At 48.3% G+C, this 22335-nt stretch overlaps 4 protein-coding genes and 2 pseudogenes across 4 annotated transcripts; 5 read left to right on the top strand and 1 right to left on the bottom strand.

The window, feature by feature from the left end:
• Window positions 1-688: 688 nt before the first annotated feature.
• On the top strand, window positions 689-10010 carry LOC108160195 (glycine-rich cell wall structural protein). The gene is made up of 2 exons (XM_033397875.1): window positions 689-985; window positions 9865-10010. The coding sequence occupies exons 1-2, from the start codon at window positions 694-696 to the stop codon at window positions 9963-9965; spliced, it is 393 nt and encodes a 130-aa protein (XP_033253766.1). The 5' UTR covers window positions 689-693; the 3' UTR covers window positions 9966-10010.
• On the top strand, window positions 2288-2874 carry LOC117193145. The gene has a single exon (XM_033397874.1). It carries the CDS (start codon window positions 2403-2405, stop codon window positions 2754-2756), a length of 354 nt encoding a protein of 117 aa, XP_033253765.1. The 5' UTR covers window positions 2288-2402; the 3' UTR covers window positions 2757-2874.
• Window positions 3547-4688, top strand: LOC117193142 (collagen alpha-2(IV) chain-like). Its single transcript, XM_033397872.1, has one exon. The coding sequence runs from the start codon at window positions 3719-3721 to the stop codon at window positions 4538-4540; it is 822 nt and encodes a 273-aa protein (XP_033253763.1). The 5' UTR covers window positions 3547-3718; the 3' UTR covers window positions 4541-4688.
• Window positions 10011-13556: 3546 nt separating the features above from the next.
• LOC117193144 lies at window positions 13557-14712 on the bottom strand (annotated as a pseudogene).
• Window positions 14713-18259: 3547 nt separating this feature from the next.
• Window positions 18260-18684, top strand: LOC117193146 (annotated as a pseudogene).
• A 762-nt stretch (window positions 18685-19446) lies between these two features.
• On the top strand, window positions 19447-20444 carry LOC117193143 (collagen alpha-2(IV) chain-like). Its single transcript, XM_033397873.1, has one exon. The coding sequence runs from the start codon at window positions 19619-19621 to the stop codon at window positions 20438-20440; it is 822 nt and encodes a 273-aa protein (XP_033253764.1). The 5' UTR covers window positions 19447-19618; the 3' UTR covers window positions 20441-20444.
• Window positions 20445-22335: the final 1891 nt, after the last annotated feature.

The following is a 22335-nucleotide window of genomic DNA, read 5'->3' as shown; positions in this document are numbered from 1 at the left end:
GGAATCTGCATCTCAGAACTATGTTATATTGATCGGCTATCCCGTACTTTAATAAGAAAATCCCACGAGACTTTAAACGATCGGTCTGCAAGGGTATTTGAAGCTTCGCTTAGTCTTTTCTTCCAGATTTTTTAATGAGAATCCACTGGATTGTATCCCAGAGAAGAAACGAGTTCCACTTGCGTCAATTTTAAAAACTTTTTAAACAGAACCACCTCGTTTCGGCATGTAATTAATGTGCTTTACCTTATTAGCGAAACAAAAGCGGCCAATTCTGATTCCGATGCTGGCCATAAAGTAAACCCGCTCCAGTAGTAGATTGCCGCTGAATTGCTGCGCAAATTTTGACTTTCTTCAGGTCAGTGATCACATGGAAGACTTCGACACTTTTGGTTTTTTTAAGCGGGAGAAATAAACCCCCATTCTGAAAGCCTGTTCGGTGAATGAAGCTGTGAAGTGCTGATGTTTTTTGTTTGTCTCTCTATTTGGTGGGAGATTCGTTCTGGAAGCAGCAATCGACGGGTATGGGAATTCCACTGACCTCGGGCACTTTTGCTGAAATCATCGAAAACCAGATAATTGCCGAGTGGCGGTAACTAATGATACTTTGCCCCGAATTCGCAGGATGATGTCGTTCTGCTTGCGGGACATCCCCGCTGTTGTTTACTATAAAAGACCCCGCGCCCATCCGATATGGCAATAGAAGCATTTCAAGACTCAAATATGAAACAATTCCTGCTGATAGCACTGGTCGGCGCTCTGGCCCTGGCACTGGTCTATAGTCATCCGTTGGAAGAGCAGCGCCTTACACTGGAGGACGCCGATGCCCAGCCCGTGAACGATGAGGGAGCCGGCATTCGAGCGGCCCGTCACTTTGGCGGCGGCTTTGGCGGATTCGGGGGCAGAGGAGGTGGCGGTTTCTGTTGCGGCGGAGGTGGCGGTGGATATCGCAGAGGCGGCGGTGGCTTTGGAGGTGGTTATCCAGGTGGTGGCTTTGGAGGTGGTTATCCAGGTGGTGGTTATGGCAGTGCATCTGCCTCTGCTTCAGCCTCTGCCTCCAGCTCCGGAGGCTACTATGGCAAGTAATGGCCAAATGATCTGACCTGTGCTAAAAATAGATTATAGTCGAAATTAAACCAACAAAAAATGACAGTTTTTCTGGGTGGGAAAGGGATCTATTTGGATGAGGCGTCGGAGGGACTCATCTCTTACGCACTTGACTAGGGAACTACGACGCGAACACTACGTTGGGTGCTGGAACCGGTTGCCGCTCGCTAATCCATCGGTATCATATTATTCCTGTTCGAAAATCTTCCACAGTACGGAAGATCGATTCGAATGCCAGATTAATCCCATCTGTTTCGATTGGAACCCAAGTATCGGCTGTTTTAAACTATGGCTGTTTGTCGTTTGAGCCGTGAATTGGCAGTCGCTTGTGAAATGTTATGGTAAGAAGCGGACTTTTCTGGAACCATGTAACTTGTTTTCGAGCCAATAACTAATTGAAACGTCAATAAAATAACTATTTTCAATCGTTTCCATTCACCCGGAGACCCGTAAATAGACCTTGGGATTCCTATTTTTGTTAGTTCCAGACACAGACTTTCACCAGAAGCGTACTCGAACCGCCTTGGGGTAGGGCCACAGAGATAAGGCCCAAAGAAAAGGGAAGATCTTATGAATCACGGACTTCTAATTAGCAAAGGCAAATATTTTCCACTCTCGATTGTTGAATACATTTCACCGTGATTCATATTTGTTCAAAACTTTCCTGTAATTGCACTCAATTAACGCCTCGCCCAGACGGATTTATATAGCCTGAAAGGTCTCTGAAAATAAGCAGAACTTAGGTCTTAGTTGGGGGGTGGTAAAAGATTAAAGAATACTTTAGTCGCTTCTTAACGAATTTCGCCGAATGATGAGGAAACTGTGTTCGGAAGAGCCCAACTCCAGGGGAAATGATTCATTTCATCAGCGGTGCCTACCACAACAAAACCGCAGAACGCAACTTCACATCTGAAACGCCGCCCCCTCGTTGATCAGCCGTTAGTGCTGTCGTCACTGTCGCCAAAAACCGGCCAAAAAGGCTGGACTCTGACGGAAATGTTGTGCGACCTGGCGATGCTAATTGAATGGAAAGATGCACGGCAAATTAAATTAGTGTCCCACTACTGTCATCAAAAATGGGTACTGGGTGCCGAGTGCTGCCTGAGTCTGTCATAATAATTAGCGCGTAGTGGATAATGCTCGGCCAGATCGCACGTATAAAAGGTAAAGCCAGCCCCAGTCCAGACACAGAACCCGAAGGAACTCCACGACAAGCGGACCAGCCAAATATAAACCAAATCCAAAACAAAGTGATAATACAATCTAACAAAAAACTACACCCACACATATCCAATATGCAGTACACACTCTCCCTCTCCGTGATCGCAGTGATTGCCCTAATCTTCAGTCTGAACATGACCCAAGGGGCACCCATCAGCAGCAGCGATACAGCGGCCATCCTCTCACCAACAGATCTCACCGGGGAGGCGGTGCGCCAGAAGCGAGCCAGTGCGGATTACTACAGAGGCGACTACTTCATCTGTTATCCCAAGAGCGAGGTCTACGGCAATGCCTACAATGGCTCCCAACGGCGTTCGGATGATTCCGTGGCCAGGCCACCACACCGCCTGGCCGATGACTCCTTTGAGGCCCGCAAGGATCGAGCCGATGCCAGACGCGCCGCCTACACTGATAGCTACGGCAAATAGGCGACTTGTCGGCACAGAACGACTGTAATACTTAGAGTGTAGAGGAGTTGCACAGGTCTAGCTTTATGAGTTGTACAAAATATGTTTATTAATTTATTAAAACCGTTTTGAAAAAGTACTAAGCCTTGCCTTGTATTGTTAGCAACCACAAGTCTCTGTCGAGTCCCCTGATGACGTATTGGATTTAGTATCATGCGTATTCTCAGGTATACAGATTTCGATTCAGAGCAAGAATATAGTATGTGTCTATATAGTACACGGGCTTGAAACGAAGCCATGCTTCATGAATGCTACATAAATTATGCACAATGCCAAATAATCGAAAAGTGAAGCATACTTTTGAGCGGAACAAGAAACAATTTGTACTCATACCAACAGCCTTAAGACGCCCCATCTCCTTAAGCCCCAACCCTCCCATTTTCCATCATTTGATGCCGAAATGTACCTTCTTCTCTATTTCTGTAATGGAAAACTTGCAACTTGAGAATTGGAGCGCCGTTGCCGAGCCGTTCTCGTTTGAGAAGTGCCAGCCCAGGGGAAGATGACTATTCCACCGTTACTATACTGAGTGGAATGGATTGGGATGTACACAATGAATGTACTCACCACATGGCAAGTCGTCGCCACCGAAGCAAGCGCAATTTTCTGCAAGGCGATCTTTCGGCTGCTCGATCTTTCGCTGGAGCGCTGAGACATTTCGCACCTTATTTGCTTTCGGTATTAGGCTAAAAGTGTGAATTGTTTATAAAGAGATTACAAAACGAAGACAAAATGATCTGTGGACCGCAGTGTTCGACTTTTGCTGCCATAAAAACATAAAAAAAGCATCACTTTAAAAGAAAACCAACGCAGCGCTGCGGATAATTGCCAAAAGAAAGTTTCCCTAGGGCTCACGGCCTCGGCGAAAAAGGCCTTACCGGGGAGCCGGAAGCAAACAGTCACCCAACGAGATCGCTACCAAAATGACCAACTTTATCGCGAAGAAATCCCTCCTGGTGCTCTCCCTGCTCTTGCTGGGCACCGTTCAGGCTCAACCTTTAGAGGATCACCACGGACGCGAGCAGCGCCAACTGAAGGGCGGCCCAGGAGCCAACACGGATGCGGATGTGAATATGGTGGCCAATGTTAAGCCGGCGGCAGCCACCTCCATGCAGATGGGTATGGGCATGTCCCTGCCGATGAATCAGATGGCCCTGATTGCAGTCGGTACTCAGCTGGTGCGGTATCCCAACTATCCGGGTCTGATCTACGCTCCGGGCATCGCTCAGGGATCTCTGAATGGATTGAGTGGCCTGCAGACGAACATAGCCAACAATTATCCCGCCTATCCAGACCCGAATCTGGTTGGAGCATCTCCTGGTTTCGGCGCAGCTTCTAGCTTCGGTGGAGCTCCTGGTTTTGGTGGAACTCCTAGCTTTGGAGCAGCTCCGGGCTTTGGAACAGGTCCTGGCTTCATTGCAGCCACTGGCTTTGGCCCAGCTCCTGGATTCGGTACAGCTCCTGGTTTCGGCTTTGGAAGCTATCCAGGCGCTTCAAGCCCTGCCGCGCTCATGTACGGCAATCCCATGTCGTATCCAAATCCCCAGCTGCCCAACGGATTCGTGCCCCAGCCATCGGTGGACAACTTCTCGGCTCTGAACAACATCGTGAACATGGCCAATGTCCAAGGATTGGGAGGATCTAACCAAGGATTCTATCAAAATCCCCAGCTGCCCGGTCTCTATGCACCCGCCGGAGGCTACATGGAGCGCATGAACATGCAGGGATATGCACCCGCCTTCTAAGGGATTGCACATACTCCATTATATACTTAAGGGCTTATTTATTTTATTTATTTAGCCAATTAAAAGAGCATTTAACCAGAAGGAACTGCCTCATCACTTGTGCCTCTTTCTAGTTAACCAACGGGGCGGGTGCTGGGGTTGTAGTCTATGATTCATTTGGGAATTTGCGCCTCCCAGGCGCAGGCGGTAGCCATCCGCGAATCGCAGGTTCATCCTTTGTCCAGCTGCAACGAGGACGAGCATCAGCGGCAGGAAGAGCAGCAGCGAGAGCAGTGGGTTCCTCATCTTAGACGGAACTTTGGCCAGCAGCTGAAGGCGCCTCGCTGGCAGTTGCAGCTTTTATGCCATGTTCTGTCCCACTTTTCATCAGGCCATCCTCTGGATGAGCGTCAGAGTCTCGGACTCCAGCTCGAAAGTAGGCAAACGGCGAGTAGGAAAACGGGTTTGTTGGCCATATGACTCCTCATATATCACAGCGAAACCCGAACAGACTTACCTCTTTGCGTGCGCCAATTAAGCAGCAGGTGTCAAGTGCAAGGCTCTCCTCTCCCCCAGTGGGAAACCAGTACGAGTGCGTCTTATGCGACATCGGGGCCAAACGGTCATGAATTCTGGCTGAAAGTGAAATGGAACACGCTGATTCGCACCCGCTGCGCCTTTGACAGTATCCCGTTCCGTTCTCGATTTGCCAGGCAGATAAAGTGCGTAAAGAGTGTGTACTGCGAGTGTATTTATAAAGAATGAGAACCTTTTCCAGCTCTGATTTACGATCTACCACATGGCGACATGGAGGACAGAAGTAATTTGTGCACCTACCTGCAGACCCGAACCCAAACCCAAACCCAAACCATTGATAAGTTCCCTCTCCAAGAGTGTGCGTGTGTGATTTGTGTTGAGTGCACTGCAGGTAGGAGTACTCGAATGGGATTGGGATAATCCGATAATGGACGCGACTCCCCCGCTCTCGTGCACTCTCGACAGAAGCGTATATATAGAGCCTTGCGGAGGGGTCAGAGGGCAACAGTCTTCTATCAGCAAGGGCACCATGCACATGTACTACTCCTCAGTGCTGCTCATTCTGCTTCCTTTTGTGATACTGGAGCTCTGTGCAGCCAAGCCTTGGTGGCCCTCAAACGATGTCGGCTACGATGCCAGTCTCGATCCGGTGGCCTGGTGCGCACATCCCGCAGGAACAAGAACCGGCACCAGCAGTCCACCGACTGGTGGTACCACACACCCTCTGCTCCCGAGCCGACGGCAGCTCCTCTGAACTTTGTGAACAGAAATAACTACAGAAGATTCCTGAAGAGACGCCGCAAGCTGGTAGCACGTGAGCACTACCTACAGAGGCATCCACACTCATATTCACATTCATATCGACATCGACATTAGGTGCTAAGCGTACATTAATTTCTAGTAATTAGCGTATTAAACAAAAGACCAAGAAGAAGGCCCAAACAAGCTTGCTGTTTTATTTTTAGGCTGGAGGGCAGTCGCGCGCGTCAGCAAAAACCTGACTCGCTTCGATTAGCAGGAGTCTGAGATAGACTCCAGATACGAGATATCCCAAACAAGTTCTTGAATGGGGGATCGAACTGGGGCACGTAGTAAGCTGCTGCTTGTCCGAAGCAAACAGAGATTAGAGACGCTGGCTAAGGTCAATCCGTAGACGTTTCACGAGCATAGACCATTGGTAACATGGTAACATGGTAAAGATATTAGCAAACATGATGTAACTTTTGGCAGATCCAGCTAAAGACATGGACACCAGCACACCAATCGCCAGTCGCGGACTCTGTTTGCCCACATACTCCACCAGGCCCAGACCATACCGACCCCTCCCAAAAGTCTAACACAATTTGGATGAATGAAAGTACGATTATATTTGGCAAAGATAGAGACCAGCGACAGAGGCAGAGGCAACGACAGCGATGGGCCCATAATGTTGACACCAGAAATTAGCAGCTCTCCGCACGAGCCCAAGACCAAGACCAGACCACCAGACCACCAGGCCAGCAGACCAGCAGACCAGAAGCATGTATAAAAACCTAGTTGTCATGGCACTTGGAATTAAGTACCAGCCCAACATCTATCACATCAGCAGCCATCTACACGCACCATCCCAGCCAAAAGATGAATTTCCTCAGCCTCCTGGGTTATGGCTGTGATTACGGACAGTTATCAAGGAAATGACAAGGCCGTTCAATGTGCGATGAACCCCTAGCTGCTAATTGTTCTACTTTCATTAGCTCCTACTTGAATGTGAGGGTGACTATCTGTTGGAATCCCAGTGGCATATCTCTAAATATACCCCTAAAAGTGGCAGGTATACTCTTAAAAGAACATTTAGCAGTGAGTTGATATTATCTGGAGGAATTCCATCCATGCTTAGCGACACTTATGCCAATTTTCCATGTACCTTGTCAGTATAAGATATTATTTATACTCTGTTTAAATTTCATTTAAAAATATAATTTTATTTATGGGTATATACAAAATTGCAATGTGTGGAGTCGATGCGTGATTTAACGGCCGTTGACAGCATGGGCGGCTCCCTGATCAGCCACGTCCAAGAGATTCACCTGTTCGTCGCCGTCCAGGAAATCTTGGCCATGGACGAAGGCCAGGCAGAGGAAGCCGATGAGTGCGAGAAGAATCAGACGCATCTTGAGTCGTTGTTGTTTTGAGGATTGTTCTTGGAGAATCACTGGATGATTGAGTGCGTTTTGCTGCGAGCAACTGTTGATCGTTGAGCCTAGGCACCGGCCTTTTATTTGGCCAGCAGTCCCTGGAGCACACACATCTGGTATTCCAGTTCTTGTTGACTATTTTCGCATTTATGGTAGATAGAAGTTAATGTTTTCAATAAAATCCTAACGGCACAAACAAATGACGATTTTCGATGGCTATTCGTACTGATTTAATTCGTAGTAGAAAGCTTCGCCAAGCTCTAGGTGATTTTTATTGGACATGAACATGAATAGGTTTGTTATTGAGAGAATTGCTTTATTTGAGGTGTGGGTCGATTATACATCCAAATCGAAATACGCGGTGGCGCTTGCTACCACCAATAGCTACGATAGCCATAGCCCCAGGGGCGATACGAAACACGCCATCCACCGCCCCGACCTCTATTCCATCCGCCGCCCCATCCTCCTCCCCAGCCGCCCCAGAGCCAACGGGCCGGACGTTCTCCCTCCTCTGCATGCTGGCCACCCACATCGGCCACATCCGATAAGGCCACAGCGGGAACGGCATCCGACATGGGTTCTTGATTGTCCGGCCGGGCCATTGCCGATCCCAGAAGGGCAGCGAGAGCAAAGACTAAGATGAGCTGCATTCGGACCATCCTCTCCAGTGGAACTGTGCCACAGCCGGAGGCCACAGACACCTTTTATACTCGACTGCACTTCGCGCACTTCTGATTGAAGTGTAAGTATTTGCAGTGCATTTGCTGTCTTCAGGGGTGCTGACCCATACACCATATTATTCTTAATAAAAATGTTTATTAACACTAATTTGCATGGACCTGAAGAGGCAGAAAACCAAGACTTACACTAAGTTTTAACAAAGCGATCTTTATGGAAAGACCCGCCATACTCGTAACGTAACTGTCAATCGGGCATCGATAATACTGAATAATTTATGGCCTAGCCGAGCAGGCCCAACAGACCGCATAGTGCTTGTGAATTTCCCCCACCGCCCGCTGCCGCTGCTCCGCCCGCTCCTCCTCCGTTGGCCAGATACGGGCGCAGACTACTGCCCAGGGCCTGGCCCAGGAGTCCGGCCAGCTGGGCCTATAGTTGTAGCTGGGATATCTGCTGCCGTAGTACTGATCCGACTGGGCTCCAGCTGCTGCTGCAGCACCACCCACGGGCCGCTGTGGCGGCACTGGCGCTACTGGAACGTAAAAGAGGGATCCACCACCGATGCCTAGGAGGAGGGGCGTCAACAGACCCAAGGTACGTCCCTGCGGACGATCCGATCTCGATTTGCCGCTCCTCTCCGCCAAGACGGCAGTGAGAAGGAGACTCATCAGAGCCAAGCGCGCGGGAAGATTCATTCCGTATCCAAAAGGTGCAACTAATCTGTGGCCCAGTCCACAGCCAACTGAAGACTGGCCAGAAGAGCAAAATAAGTTATATAGCGGAAAAGTTCTTGGGCAAAATTTCCAAATTGGTTTGCCGCAAAACTTGCCGACCTTCACGGGCCCCAAATGACAATCCGCAGCCCTCGCGAGCGAGCGGAACTTTGCACGCACTTGGCCGAAACGTCATCAACTGGTTGGCCCAGATGGCTTCCACGCTCCGCTCAAACAATCTTCTGCAGACGGATTTGCTTTGGGCATAGTCATCGGCCCCCCCGCCATTGACCTTGTCAAATAAGTCAGAAATCTGTTTCACACCGTTAACTCGATGGCTTACTTGCGCGGGTTTTTCGGTTTTTTTCGTCTTTTGTTTTTTTTACCAGTTTTGGGGGCGTATTCGCAGAGCCAATTTAGTTTTGTGTTTGCTTTGCAATTAAAATTGTCAATAGCAAAAGCTAACGAGAGGGAACGTTGTGAGTTGCTGCGGACACCGCAACTCTACATTCATACCCGATACTTAGTCAGTATGGCTCTCCTCCGGCAGACGCCGCTAATATTAAACGACACGACAAAGAGTGCGTGCGAGAGAGACAGAAAATCAGTCTGAGCGTGACGTCGGGCGCTGCGTAACAACTGCAAATTGATTTGTTCCTATTGGCTATAAAAATGATCCGATCTGATCCAGATTCAGCAATCTGATAGATATGGTGGTTATCTATGATTCTGCGTTTTCAGTTTTCTCGAATGTGCAATATTGTGGATGCAACAGATTTTCGTCCTTTGTGTGGGCGGAAAAAGGTGAGGCGAAATTTTGAGATATACGTTTTATAGTGAGATCTAACAGGAGTACGGATACCAAATTTGGTTACTCTAGCGTTAATTGTCTCTGAGATTTGTGAATATTCCCAGATTTTCGTCCATTGCGGGGGCGGAAGGGGGTGTGGCGAAATTTTGAAACAAACTCGTCTCGGTCCGATATATTAGGAGTATGGATACCAAATTTGGTTGCTCTACCTATTATAGTCTCTGAGATCTAGGCGCTAATGTTTTACTCTAAGCAAAGCCGGCTATACTACGTGTGTGTTAGAGAGAGACAGGGCGAGAAAAAATGAAATTGTTTTCTTGATGCTGGCTCTAATAATAATACGATCCAATTCAGATTCTGTAGTCTAAAAGATATAGTCATTCTCTACGATTCTGCGTTTTTGGTTTTCTCGTATCGTTAAAATTTATCCAGGTGGTGGCTTTGGAGGTGGTTATCCAGGTGGTGGTTATGGCAGTGCATCTGCCTCTGCTTCAGCCTCTGCCTCCAGCTCCGGAGGCTACTATGGCAAGTAATGGCCAAATGATCTGACCTGTGCTAAAAACAGATTATAGTCGAAATCAAACCAACAAAAAATAACAGTTTTTCTGGGTGGGAAAGGGATCTATTTGGATGAGGCGTCGGAGGGACTCATCTCTTACGCACTTGACTAGGGAACTACGACGCTAATCCATCGGTATCATATTATTCCTGTTCGAAAATCTTCCACAGTACGGAAGATCGATTCGAATGCCAGATTAATCCCATCTGTTTCGATTGGAACCCACGTATCGGCTGTTTCAAACTATGGCTGTTTGTCGTTTGAGCCGTGAATTGGCAGTCGCTTGTGAAATGTTATGGTAAGAAGCGGACTTTTCTGGAACCATTTAACTTGTTTTCGAGCCAATCACTAATTGATACGTCAATAAAATAACTATTTTCAATCGTTTCCATTCACCCGGAGACCCGTAAATAGACCTTGGGATTCCTATTTTTGTTAGTTCCAGACACAGACTTTCTCCAGAAGCGTACTCGAACCGCCTTGGGGTAGGGCCACAGAGATAAGGCCCAAAGAAAAGGGAAGATCTTATGATCTTTTATCTTATGACTTCTAATTAGCAAAGGCAAATATTTTCCACTCTCGATTGTTGAATACATTTCCGTGGAAACAGGCGCGCGCTGTCACCGTGATTCATATTTGTTCAAAACTTTCCCGTAATTGCACTCAATTAACGCCTCGCCCAGACGGATTTATAGAGCCTGAAAGGTCTCTGAAAATAAGCAGAACTTAGGTCTTAGTTGGGGGGTGGTAAAAGATTAAAGAATACTTTAGTCGCTTCTTAACGAATTTCGCCGAATGATGAGGAATCTGTGTTCGGAAGAGCCCAACTCCAGGGGAAATGATTCATTTCATCAGCGGTGCCTACCACAACAAAACCGCAGAACGCAACTTCACATCTGAAACGCCGCCCCCTCGTTGATCAGCCCTTAGTGCTGTCGTCACTAAGTTCCCTCTCCAAGAGTGTGCGTGTGTGATTTGTGTTGAGTGCACTGCAGGTAGGAGTACTCGAATGGGATTGGGATAATCCGATAATGGACGCGACTTCCCCGCTCTCGTGCACTCTCGACAGAAGCGTATATATAGAGCCTTGCGGAGGGGTCAGAGGGCAACAGTCTTCTATCAGCAAGGGCACCATGCACATGTACTACTCCTCAGTGCTGCTCCGTCTGCTTCCTTTTGTGATACTGGAGCTCTGTGCAGCCAAGCCTTGGTGGCTCTCAAACGATGTCGGCTACGATGCCAGTCTCGATCCAGTGGCCTGGTCCCGCACCTTTGTCCAGGAAAAAGTGCGCACATCCCGCAGGAACAAGAACCGGCACCAGCAGTCCACCGACCGGCGGTACCACACACCCTCTGCTCCCGAGCCGACGGCGGCTCCTCTGAACTTTGTGAACAGAAATAACTACAGAAGATTCCTGAAGAGACGCCGCAAGCTGGTAGCACGTGAGCACTACCTACAGAGGCATCCACACTCATATTCACATTCATATCGACATCGACATTAGGTGCTAAGCGTACATTAATTTCTAGTAATTAGCGTATTAAACAAAAGACCAAGAAGAAGGCCCAAACAAGCTTGCTGTTTTATTTTTAGGCTGGAGGGCAGTCGCGCGCGTCAGCAAAAACCTGACTCGCTTCGATTAGCAGGAGTCTGAGATAGATTCCAGATACGAGATATCCCAAACAAGTTCTTGAATGGGGGATCGAACTGGGGCACGTAGTAAGCTGCTGCTTGTCCGAAGCAAACAGAGATTAGAGACGCTGGCTAAGGTCAATCCGTTGACGTTTCATGAGCATAGACCATTGGTAACATGGTAACATGGTAAAGATATTAGCAAACATGATGTAACTTTTGGCAGTTCCCGCTAAAGACATGGACACCAGCACACCAATCGCCAGTCGCGGACTCTGTTTGCCCACATACTCCACCAGGCCCAGACCATACCGACCCCTCCCAAAAGTCTAACACAATTTGGATGAATGAAAGTACGATTATATTTGGCAAAGATAGAGACCAGCGACAGAGGCAGAGGCAACGACAGCGATGGGCCCATAATGTTGACACCAGAAATTAGCAGCTCTCCGCACGAGCCCAAGACCAAGACCAAACCACCAGACCACCAGGCCAGCAGACCAGCAGACCAGAAGCATGTATAAAAACCTAGTTGTCATGGCACTTGGAATTAAGTACCAGCCCAACATCTATCACATCAGCAGCAATCTACACGCACCATCCCAGCCAAACGATGAATTTCCTCAGCCTCCTGGGTTGTGGCTGTGATTACGGACAGCTATCAAGGAAATGACAAGGCCGTTCAATGTGCGATGAACCCCTAGCTGCTAATTGTTCTACTTTCATTAGCTCCTACTTGAATGTGAGGGTGACTATCTGTTGGAATCCCAGTGGCATATCTCTAAATATACCCCTAAAAGTGGCAGGTATACTCTTAAAAGAACATTTAGCAGTGAGTTGATATTATCTGGAGGAATTCCATCCATGCTTAGCGACACTTATGCCAATTTTCCATGTACCTTGTCAGTATAAGATATTATTTATACTCTGTTTAAATTTCATTTAAAAATATAATTTTATTTATGGGTATATACAAAATTGCAATGTGTGGAGTCGATGCGTGATTTAACGGCCGTTGACAGCATGGGCGGCTCCCTGATCAGCCACGTCCAAGAGATTCACCCGTTCGTCGCCGTCCAGGAAATCTTGGCCATGGACGAAGGCCAGGCAGAGGAAGCCGATGAGTGCGAGAAGAATCAGACGCATCTTGAGTCGTTGTTGTTTTGAGGATTGTTCTTGGAGAATCACTGGATGATTGAGTGCGTTTTGCTGCGAGCAACTGTTGATCGTTGAGCCCAGGCACCGGCCTTTTATTTGGCCAGCAGTCCCTGGAGCACACACATCTGGTATTCCAGTTCTTGTTGACTATTTTCGCATTTATGGTAGATAGAAGTTAATGTTTTCAATAAAATCCTAACGGCACAAACAAATGACGATTTCGAACTGATTTAATTCGCAGTAGAAAGCTTCGCCAAGCTCTAGGTGATTTTTATTGGACATGAACATGAATAGCTTTGTTATTAAGAGAATTGCTTTATTTGAGGTGTGGGTCGATTATACATCCAAATCGAAATACGCGGTGGCGCTTGCTACCACCAATAGCTACGATAGCCATAGCCCCAGGGGCGATACGAAACACGCCATCCACCGCCCCAACCTCTATTCCATCCGCCGCCCCATCCTCCTCCCCAGCCGCCCCAGAGCCAACGGGCCGGACGTTCCCCCTCCTCTGCATGCTGGCCACCCACATCGGCCACATCCGATAAGGCCACAGCGGGAACGGCATCCGACATGGGTTCTTGATTGTCCGGCCGGGCCATTGCCGATCCCAGAAGGGCAGCGAGAGCAAAGACTAAGATGAGCTGCATTCGGACCATCCTCTCCAGTGGAACTGTGCCACAGCCGGAGGCCACAGACACCTTTTATAATCGTCTGCACTTCGCGCACTTCTAATTGAAGTGTATGTATTTGCAGTGCATTTGCTGTCTTCAGGGGTGCTGACCCATACACCATATTATTCTTAATAAAAATGTTTATTAACACTAATTTGCATGGACCTGAAGAGGCAGAAAACCAAGACTTACACTAAGTTTTAACAAAGCGATCTTTATGGAAAGACCCGCCATACTCGTAACGTAACTGTCAATCGGGCATCGATAATACTGAATAATTTATGGCCTAGCCGAGCAGGCCCAACAGACCGCCTAGTGCTTGTGAATTTCCCCCACCGCCCGTTGCCGCTGCTCCGCCCGCTCCTCCTCCGTTGGCCAGATACAGGCGCAGACTACTGTCCAGGGCCTGGCCCAGGAGTCCGGCCAGCTGTGCCGTCCGTTCAGTGGATAGCTGTGGACTCCCGACTCCGGCTCCCACTCCCGATCCAGCAGACACTCCCAATGCTGATCCCGAGGACGTGTAGGCGGGCGTGGCAGAAACTCCAGCTGCACTGCTTCCATACGACGGATAGCTGCGGCCACTGCTCCTCCTTCGCTGTAGTTTGGCCTGTAGCCGTAGTAGTTTCCGGTATATTGCTGGGGTCGCTGATATCCACCGAAGTTGTAGCTGGGCCGGTAGTAATTGGAGCCGTATCCCAGACCCAATCCCGGATAGCCATAGCCATAGCCGTAGCCTGGATAGCTACTCGTATATGCGTACGGATTGTAGCTGGGCCTATAGTTGTAGCTGGGATATCTGCTGCCGTAGTACTGATCCGACTGGGCTCCAGCTGCTGCTGCAGCACCACCCACGGGCCGCTGTGGCGGTACTGGCGCTACTGGAACGTCAAAGAGGGATCCACCACCGATGCCTAGGAGGAGGGGCGTCAACAGACCCAAGGTACGTCCCTGCGGACGATCCGATCTCGATTTGCCGCTCCTCTCCGCCAAGACGGCAGTGAGAAGGAGACTCATCAGAGCCAAGCGCGCGGGAAGATTCATTCCGTATCCAAAAGGTGCAACTAATCTGTGGACCAGTCCACAGCCAACTGAAGACTGGCCAGAAGAGCAAAATAAGTTATATAGCGGAAAAGTTCTTGGGCAAAATTTCCAAATTGGTTTGCCGCAAAACTTGCAGACCTTCACGGGCCCCAAATGACAATCCGCAGCCCGCGCGAGCGAGCGGAACTTTGCACGCACTTGGCCGAAACGTCATCAACTGGTTGGCCCAGATGGCCTCCACGCCCCGCTCAAACGATCTTCTGCAGACGGATTTGCTTTGGGCATAGTCATCGGCACACCCGCCATTGACCTTGTCAAATAAGTCAGAAATCTGTTTCACACCGTTAACTCGATGGCTTACTTGCGCGGGTTTTTCGGTTTTTTTCGTCTTTTGTTTTTTTTACCAGTTTTGGGGGCGTATTCGCAGAGCCAATTTAGTTTTGTGTTTGCTTTGCAATTAAAATTGTCAATAGCAAAAGCTAACGAGAGGGAACGTTGTGAGTTGCTGCGGACACCGCAACTCTACATTCATACCCGATACTTAGTCAGTATGGCTCTCCTCCGGCAGACGCCGCTAATATTAAACGACACGACAAAGAGTGCGTGCGAGAGAGACAGAAAATCAGTCTGAGCGTGACGTCGGGCGCTGCGTAACAACTGCAAATTGATTTGTTCCTATTGGCTATAAAAATGATCCGATCTGATCCAGATTCAGCAATCTGATAGATATGGTGGTTATCTATGATTCTGCGTTTTCAGTTTTCTCGAATGTGCAATATTGTGGATGCAACAGATTTTCGTCCTTTGTGTGGGCGGAAAAGGGTGAGGCGAAATTTTGAGATATACGTTTTATAGTGAGATCTAACAGGAGTACGGATACCAAATTTGGTTACTCTAGCGTTAATTGTCTCTGAGATTTGTGAATATTCCCAGATTTTCGTCCATTGCGGGGGCGGAAGGGGGTGTGGCGAAATTTTGAAACAAACTCGTCTCGGTCCGATATATTAGGAGTATGGATACCAAATTTGGTTGCTCTACCTTTTATAGTCTCTGAGATCTAGGCGCTAATGTTTTACTCTAAGCAAAGCAGGCTATACTACGTGTGTGTTAGAGAGAGACAGGGCGAGAAAAAATGAAATTGTTTTCTTGATGCTGGCTCTAATAATAATACGATCCAATTCAGATTCTGTAGTCTAAAAGATATAGTCATTCTCTACGATTCTGCGTTTTTGGTTTTCTCGTATCGTTAAAATTTATCCAGGTGGTGGCTTTGGAGGTGGTTATCCAGGTGGTGGTTATGGCAGTGCATCTGCCTCTGCTTCAGCCTCTGCCTCCAGCTCCGGAGGCTACTATGGCAAGTAATGGCCAAATGATCTGACCTGTGCTAAAAACAGATTATAGTCGAAATCAAACCAACAAAAAATAACAGTTTTTCTGGGTGGGAAAGGGATCTATTTGGATGAGGCGTCGGAGGGACTCATCTCTTACGCACTTGACTAGGGAACTACGACGCGAACACTACGTTGGGTGCTGGAACCGGTTGCCGCTCGCTAATCCATCGGTATCATATTATTCCTGTTCGAAAATCTTCCACAGTACGGAAGATCGATTCGAATGCCAGATTAATCCCATCTTTTTCGATTGGAACCCACGTATCGGCTGTTTCAAACTATGGCTGTTTGTCGTTTGAGCCGTGAATTGGCAGTCGCTTGTGAAATGTTATGGTAAGAAGCGGACTTTTCTGGAACCATTTAACTTGTTTTCGAGCCAATCACTAATTGATACGTCAATAAAATAACTATTTTCAATCGTTTCCATTCACCCGGAGACCCGTAAATAGACCTTGGGATTCCTATTTTTGTTAGTTCCAGACACAGACTTTCTCCAGAAGCGTACTCGAACCGCCTTGGGGTAGGGCCACAGAGATAAGGCCCAAAGAAAAGGGAAGATCTTATGATCTTTTATCTTATGACTTCTAATTAGCAAAGGCAAATATTTTCCACTCTCGATTGTTGAATACATTTCCGTGGAAACAGTCGCGCGCTGTCACCGTGATTCATATTTGTTCAAAACTTTCCTGTAATTGCACTCAATTAACGCCTCGCCCAGACGGATTTATAGAGCCTGAAAGGTCTCTGAAAATAAGCAGAACTTAGGTCTTAGTTGGGGGGTGGTAAAAGATTAAAGAATACTTTAGTCGCTTCTTAACGAATTTCGCCGAATGATGAGGAAACTGTGTTCGGAAGAGCCCAACTCCAGGGGAAATGATTCATTTCATCAGCGGTGCCTACCACAACAAAACCGCAGAACGCAACTTCACATCTGAAACGCCGCCCCCTCGTTGATCAGCCCTTAGTGCTGTCGTCACTGTCGCCAAAAATCGGCCAAAAAGGCTGGACTCTGACGGAAATGTTGTGCGACCTGGCGATGCAAATTGTATGGAAAGATGCACGGAAAATTAAATTAGTGTCCCACTACTGTCATCAAAAATGGGTACTGGGTGCCGAGTGCTGCCTGAGTCTGTCATAATAATTAGCGCGTAGTGGATAATGCTCGGCCAGATCGCACGTATAAAAGGTAAAGCCAGCCCCAGTCCAGACACAGAACCCGAAGGAACTCCACGACAAGCGGACCAGCCAAATATAAACCAAATCCAAAACAAAGTGATAATACAATCTAACAAAAAACGAGGGGGAACGTTGTGAGTTGCTGCGGACACCGCAACTCTACGGTTATACCCGATACTAAGTCAGTATGGCTCTCCTCCGGCAGACGCCGCTAATATTAAACGACACGACAAAGAGTGCGTGCGAGAGAGACAGAAAATCAGTCTGAGCGTGACGTCGGGCGCTGCGTAGCCACTGCAAATTGATTTGTTCCTATTGGCTATAAAAATGATCTGATCTGATCCAGATTCAGCAATCTGATAGATATGGTCATTATCTATGATTCTGCGTTTTTAGTTTTCTCGAATGTGCAATATTGTGGATGCAACAGATTTTCGTCTTTGTGTGGGCGGAAGGGGGTGGGGCGAAATTTTGAGATACACGTTTTATAGTAAGATCTAACAGGAGTGCGGATACCAAATTTGGTTACTCTAGCCTTAATAGTCTCTGAGATTTTTGAATATCCCCAGATTTTCGTCCTTTGCGGGGGCGGAAGGGGGTGTGGCGAAATTTTGAAACAAACTCGTCGCGGTCCGATATATTAGGAGTGTGGATACCAAATTTGGTTGCTCTAGCTTTTGTAGTCTCTGAGATCTAGGCGCTAATGTTTTACTCTAAGCAAAGCCGCCTATGCTACGTGTGTGTGTTAGAGAGAGACAGGGCGAGAAGAAATGAAATTGTTTTCTTGATGCTGGCTATAATAATAATACGATCCAATTCAGATTCCGCAGTCTTCTCTACAACTCTACGTTTTTGGTTTTCTCATATCTTTAAAATTGTGGATGCCACAGGTTTTCGTCTTTTGTGGGGGCGGAAGTGGGCGGGGCGAAGTTTTGAAATATTTTTGTAGCACTGACATATCACAGAAGTCTGGATCCAAAACATCGTTGCTCTAGCTCTTATAGTCTTTGAGAACTAGGCGCTGAAGGGGACGGACAGACGGACAGACGGACGGACGGACAGACAGACAGGGCTCAATCGACTCGGCTATTGATGCTGATCAAGAATATATATACTTTATGGGGTCGGAAACGATTCGTTCTGGACGTTACACACATCCACTTTTACCACAAATCTAATATACCCCAATACTCATTTTGAGTATCGGGTATAACTACACACACACACATCCAATATGCAGTGCACACTCTCCCTCTCCGTGATCGCAGTGATTGCCCTAATCTTCAGTCTGAACATGACCCAAGGGGCACCCATCAGCAGCAGCGATACAGCGGCCATCCTCTCACCAACAGATCTCACCGGGGAGGCGGTGCGCCAGAAGCGAGCCAGTGCGGATTACTACAGAGGCGACTACTTCATCTGTTATCCCAAGAGCGAGGTCTACGGCAATGCCTACGGTGGCTCCCAACGGCGTTCGGATGATTCCGTGGCCAGGCAGGCCACCACACCGCCTGGCCGATGACTCCTTTGAGGCCCGCAAGGATCGAGCCGACGCCAGACGCGCCGCCTACACTGATAGCTACGGCAAATAGGCGACTTGTCGGCACGGAACGACTGTAATACTTATAGTGTAGAGGAGTTTCACAGGTCTAGCTTTATGAGTTGTACAAAATATGTTTATTAATTTATTAAAACCGTTTTGAAAAAGTACTATGCCTTGCCTTGTATTGTTAACAACCACAAGTCTCTGTCGAGTCCCCTGATGACGTATTGGATTTAGTATCATGCGTATTCTCAGGTATACAGATTTCGATTCAGAGCAAGAATATAGTATGTGTCTATATAGTACACGGGCTTGAAACGAAGCCATGCTTCATGAATGCTACATAAATTATGCACAATGCCAAATAATCGAAAAGTGAAGCATACTTTTGCACTAATCAAGAAACAATTTGTACTCATACCAACAGCCTTAAGACGCCCCATCTCCTTAAGCCCCAACCCTCCCATTTTCCATCATTTGATGCCGAAATGTACCTTCTTCTCTATTTCTGTAATGGAAAACTTGCAACTTGAGAATTGGAGCGCCGTTGCCGAGCCGTTCTCGTTTGAGAAGTGCCAGCCCAGGGGAAGATGACTATTCCACCGTTACTATACTGAGTGGAATGGATTGGGATGTACACAATGAATGTACTCACCACATGGCGAGTCGTCGCCACCGAAGCAAGCGCAATTTTCTGCAAGGCGATCTTTCGGCTGCTCGATCTTTCGCTGGAGCGCTGAGACATTTCGCACCTTATTTGCTTTCGGTATTAGGCTAAAAGTGTGAATTGTTTATAAAGAGATTACAAAACGAAGACAAAATGATCTGTGGACCGCAGTGTTCGACTTTTGCTGCCATAAAAACATAAAAAAAGCATCACTTTAAAAGAAAACCAACGCAGCGCTGCGGATAATTGCCAAAAGAAAGTTTCCCTAGGGCTCACGGCCTCGGCGAAAAAGGCCTTACCGGGGAGCCGGAAGCAAACAGTCACCCAACGAGATCGCTACCAAAATGACCAACTTTATCGCGAAGAAATCCCTCCTGGTGCTCTCCCTGCTCTTGCTGGGCACCGTTCAGGCTCAACCTTTAGAGGATCACCACGGACGCGAGCAGCGCCAACTGAAGGGCGGCCCAGGAGCCAACACGGATGCGGATGTGAAGATGGTGGCCAATGTTAAGCCGGCGGCAGCCACCTCCATGCAGATGGGTATGGGCATGTCCCTGCCGATGAATCAGATGGCCCTGATTGCAGTCGGTACTCAGCTGGTGCGGTATCCCAACTATCCGGGTCTGATCTACGCTCCGGGCATCGCTCAGGGATCTCTGAATGGATTGAGTGGCCTGCAGACGAACATAGCCAACAATTATCCCGCCTATCCAGACCCGAATCTGGTTGGAGCATCTCCTGGTTTCGGCGCAGCTTCTAGCTTCGGTGGAGCTCCTGGTTTTGGTGGAACTCCTAGCTTTGGAGCAGCTCCGGGCTTTGGAACAGGTCCTGGCTTCATTGCAGCCACTGGCTTTGGCCCAGCTCCTGGATTCGGTACAGCTCCTGGTTTCGGCTTTGGAAGCTATCCAGGCGCTTCAAGCCCTGCCGCGCTCATGTACGGCAATCCCATGTCGTATCCAAATCCCCAGCTGCCCAACGGATTCGTGCCCCAGCCATCGGTGGACAACTTCTCGGCTCTTAACAACATCGTGAACATGGCCAATGTCCAAGGATTGGGAGGATCTAACCAAGGATTCTATCAAAATCCCCAGCTGCCCGGTCTCTATGCACCCGCCGGAGGCTACATGGAGCGCATGAACATGCAGGGATATGCACCCGCCTTCTAAGGGATTGCACATACTCCATTATATACTTAGGGGCTTATTTATTTTATTTATTTAGCCAATTAAAAGAGCATTTAACCAGAAGGAACTGCCTCATCACTTGTGCCTCTTTCTAGTTAACCAACGGGGCGGGTGCTGGGGTTGTAGTCTATGATTCATTTGGGAATTTGCGCCTCCCAGGCGCAGGCGGTAGCCATCCGCGAATCGCAGGTTCATCCTTTGTCCAGCTGCAACGAGGACGAGCATCAGCGGCAGGAAGAGCAGCAGCGAGAGCAGTGGGTTCCTCATCTTAGACGGAACTTTGGCCAGCAGCTGAAGGCGCCTCGCTGGCAGTTGCAGCTTTTATGCCATGTTCTGTCCCACTTTTCATCAGTCCATCCTCTGGATGAGCGTCAGAGTCTCGGACTCCAGCTCGAAAGTAGGCAAACGGCGAGTAGGAAAACGGGTTTGTTGGCCATATGACTCCTCATATATCACAGCGAACCCCGAACAGACTTACCTCTTTGCGTGCGCCAATTAAGCAGCAGGTGTCAAGTGCAAGGCTCTCCTCTCCCCCAGTGGGAAACCAGTACGAGTGCGTCTTATGCGACATCGGGGCCAAACGGTCATGAATTCTGGCTGAAAGTGAATTGGAACACGCTTATTCGCAGCCGCTGCGCCTTTGACAGTATCCCGTTCCGTTCTCGATTTGCCAGGCAGATAAAGTGCGTAAAGAGTGTGTAATGCGAGTGTATTTATAAAGAATGAGAACCTTTTCCAGCTCTGATTTACGATCTACCACATGGCGACATGGAGGACAGAAGTGATTTGTGCACCTACCTGCAGACCCGAACCCAAACCCAAACCCAAACCATTGATAAGTTCCCTCTCCAAGAGTGTGCGTGTGTGATTTGTGTTGAGTGCACTGCAGGTAGGAGTACTCGAATGGGATTGGGATAATCCGATAATGGACGCGACTTCCCCGCTCTCGTGCACTCTCGACAGAAGCGTATATATAGAGCCTTGCGGAGGGGTCAGAGGGCAACAGTCTTCTATCAGCAAGGGCACCATGCACATGTACTAGTCCTCAGTGCTGCTCCTTCTGCTTCCTTTTGTGATACTGGAGCTCTGTGCAGCCAAGCCTTGGTGGCTCTCAAACGATGTCGGCTACGATGCCAGTCTCGATCCAGTGGCCTGGTCCCGCACCTTTGTCCAGGAAAAAGTGCGCACATCCCGCAGGAACAAGAACCGGCACCAGCAGTCCACCGACTGGTGGTACCACACACCCTCTGCTCCCGAGCCGACGGCAGCTCCTCTGAACTTTGTGAACAGAAATAACTACAGAAGATTCCTGAAGAGACGCCGCAAGCTGGTAGCACGTGAGCACTACCTACAGAGGCCTCCACACTCATATTCACATTCATATCGACATCGACATTAGGTGCTAAGCGTACATTAATTTCTAGTAATTAGCGTATTAAACAAAAGACCAAGAAGAAGGCCCAAACAAGCTTGCTGTTTTATTTTTAGGCTGGAGGGCAGTCGCGCGCGTCAGCAATAACCTGACTCGCTTCGATTAGCAGGAGTCTGAGATAGATTCCAGATACGAGATATCCCAAACAAGTTCTTGAATGGGGGATCGAACTGGGGCACGTAGTAAGCTGCTGCTTGTCCGAAGCAAACAGAGATTAGAGACGCTGGCTAAGGTCAATCCGTTGACGTTTCATGAGCATAGACCATTGGTAACATGGTAACATGGTAAAGATATTAGCAAACATGATGTAACTTTTGGCAGATCCAGCTAAAGACATGGACACCAGCACACCAATCGCCAGTCGCGGACTCTGTTTGCCCACATACTCCACCAGGCCCAGACCATACCGACCCCTCCCAAAAGTCTAACACAATTTGGATGAATG

This window comes from Drosophila miranda, assembly GCF_003369915.1.
Source record: "Drosophila miranda strain MSH22 chromosome Y unlocalized genomic scaffold, D.miranda_PacBio2.1 Contig_Y2_pilon, whole genome shotgun sequence".
Lineage (NCBI taxonomy): Eukaryota > Metazoa > Arthropoda > Insecta > Diptera > Drosophilidae > Drosophila > Drosophila miranda.
The sequence above is the reverse complement of the archived record's forward strand: the minus strand, read 5'-3'. Positions and strand labels throughout refer to the sequence as shown.

What these genes read in the sequence shown, in the direction of transcription:
- LOC117193142 (XM_033397872.1), top strand. Translation starts at nt 3,719, where the DNA reads ATGACCAACTTTATCGCGAAGAAATCCCTCCTGGTGCTCTCCCTGCTC.
- LOC117193143 (XM_033397873.1), top strand. Translation starts at nt 19,619, where the DNA reads ATGACCAACTTTATCGCGAAGAAATCCCTCCTGGTGCTCTCCCTGCTC.
- LOC117193145 (XM_033397874.1), top strand. Translation starts at nt 2,403, where the DNA reads ATGCAGTACACACTCTCCCTCTCCGTGATCGCAGTGATTGCCCTAATC.
- LOC108160195 (XM_033397875.1), top strand. Translation starts at nt 694, where the DNA reads ATGGCAATAGAAGCATTTCAAGACTCAAATATGAAACAATTCCTGCTG. An exon ending in CTTTGGAGGTGGTTATCCAG is followed by an intron (nt 986 to 9,864) that starts GTGGTGGCTTTG and finishes AAATTTATCCAG; the next exon opens with GTGGTGGCTTTGGAGGTGGT.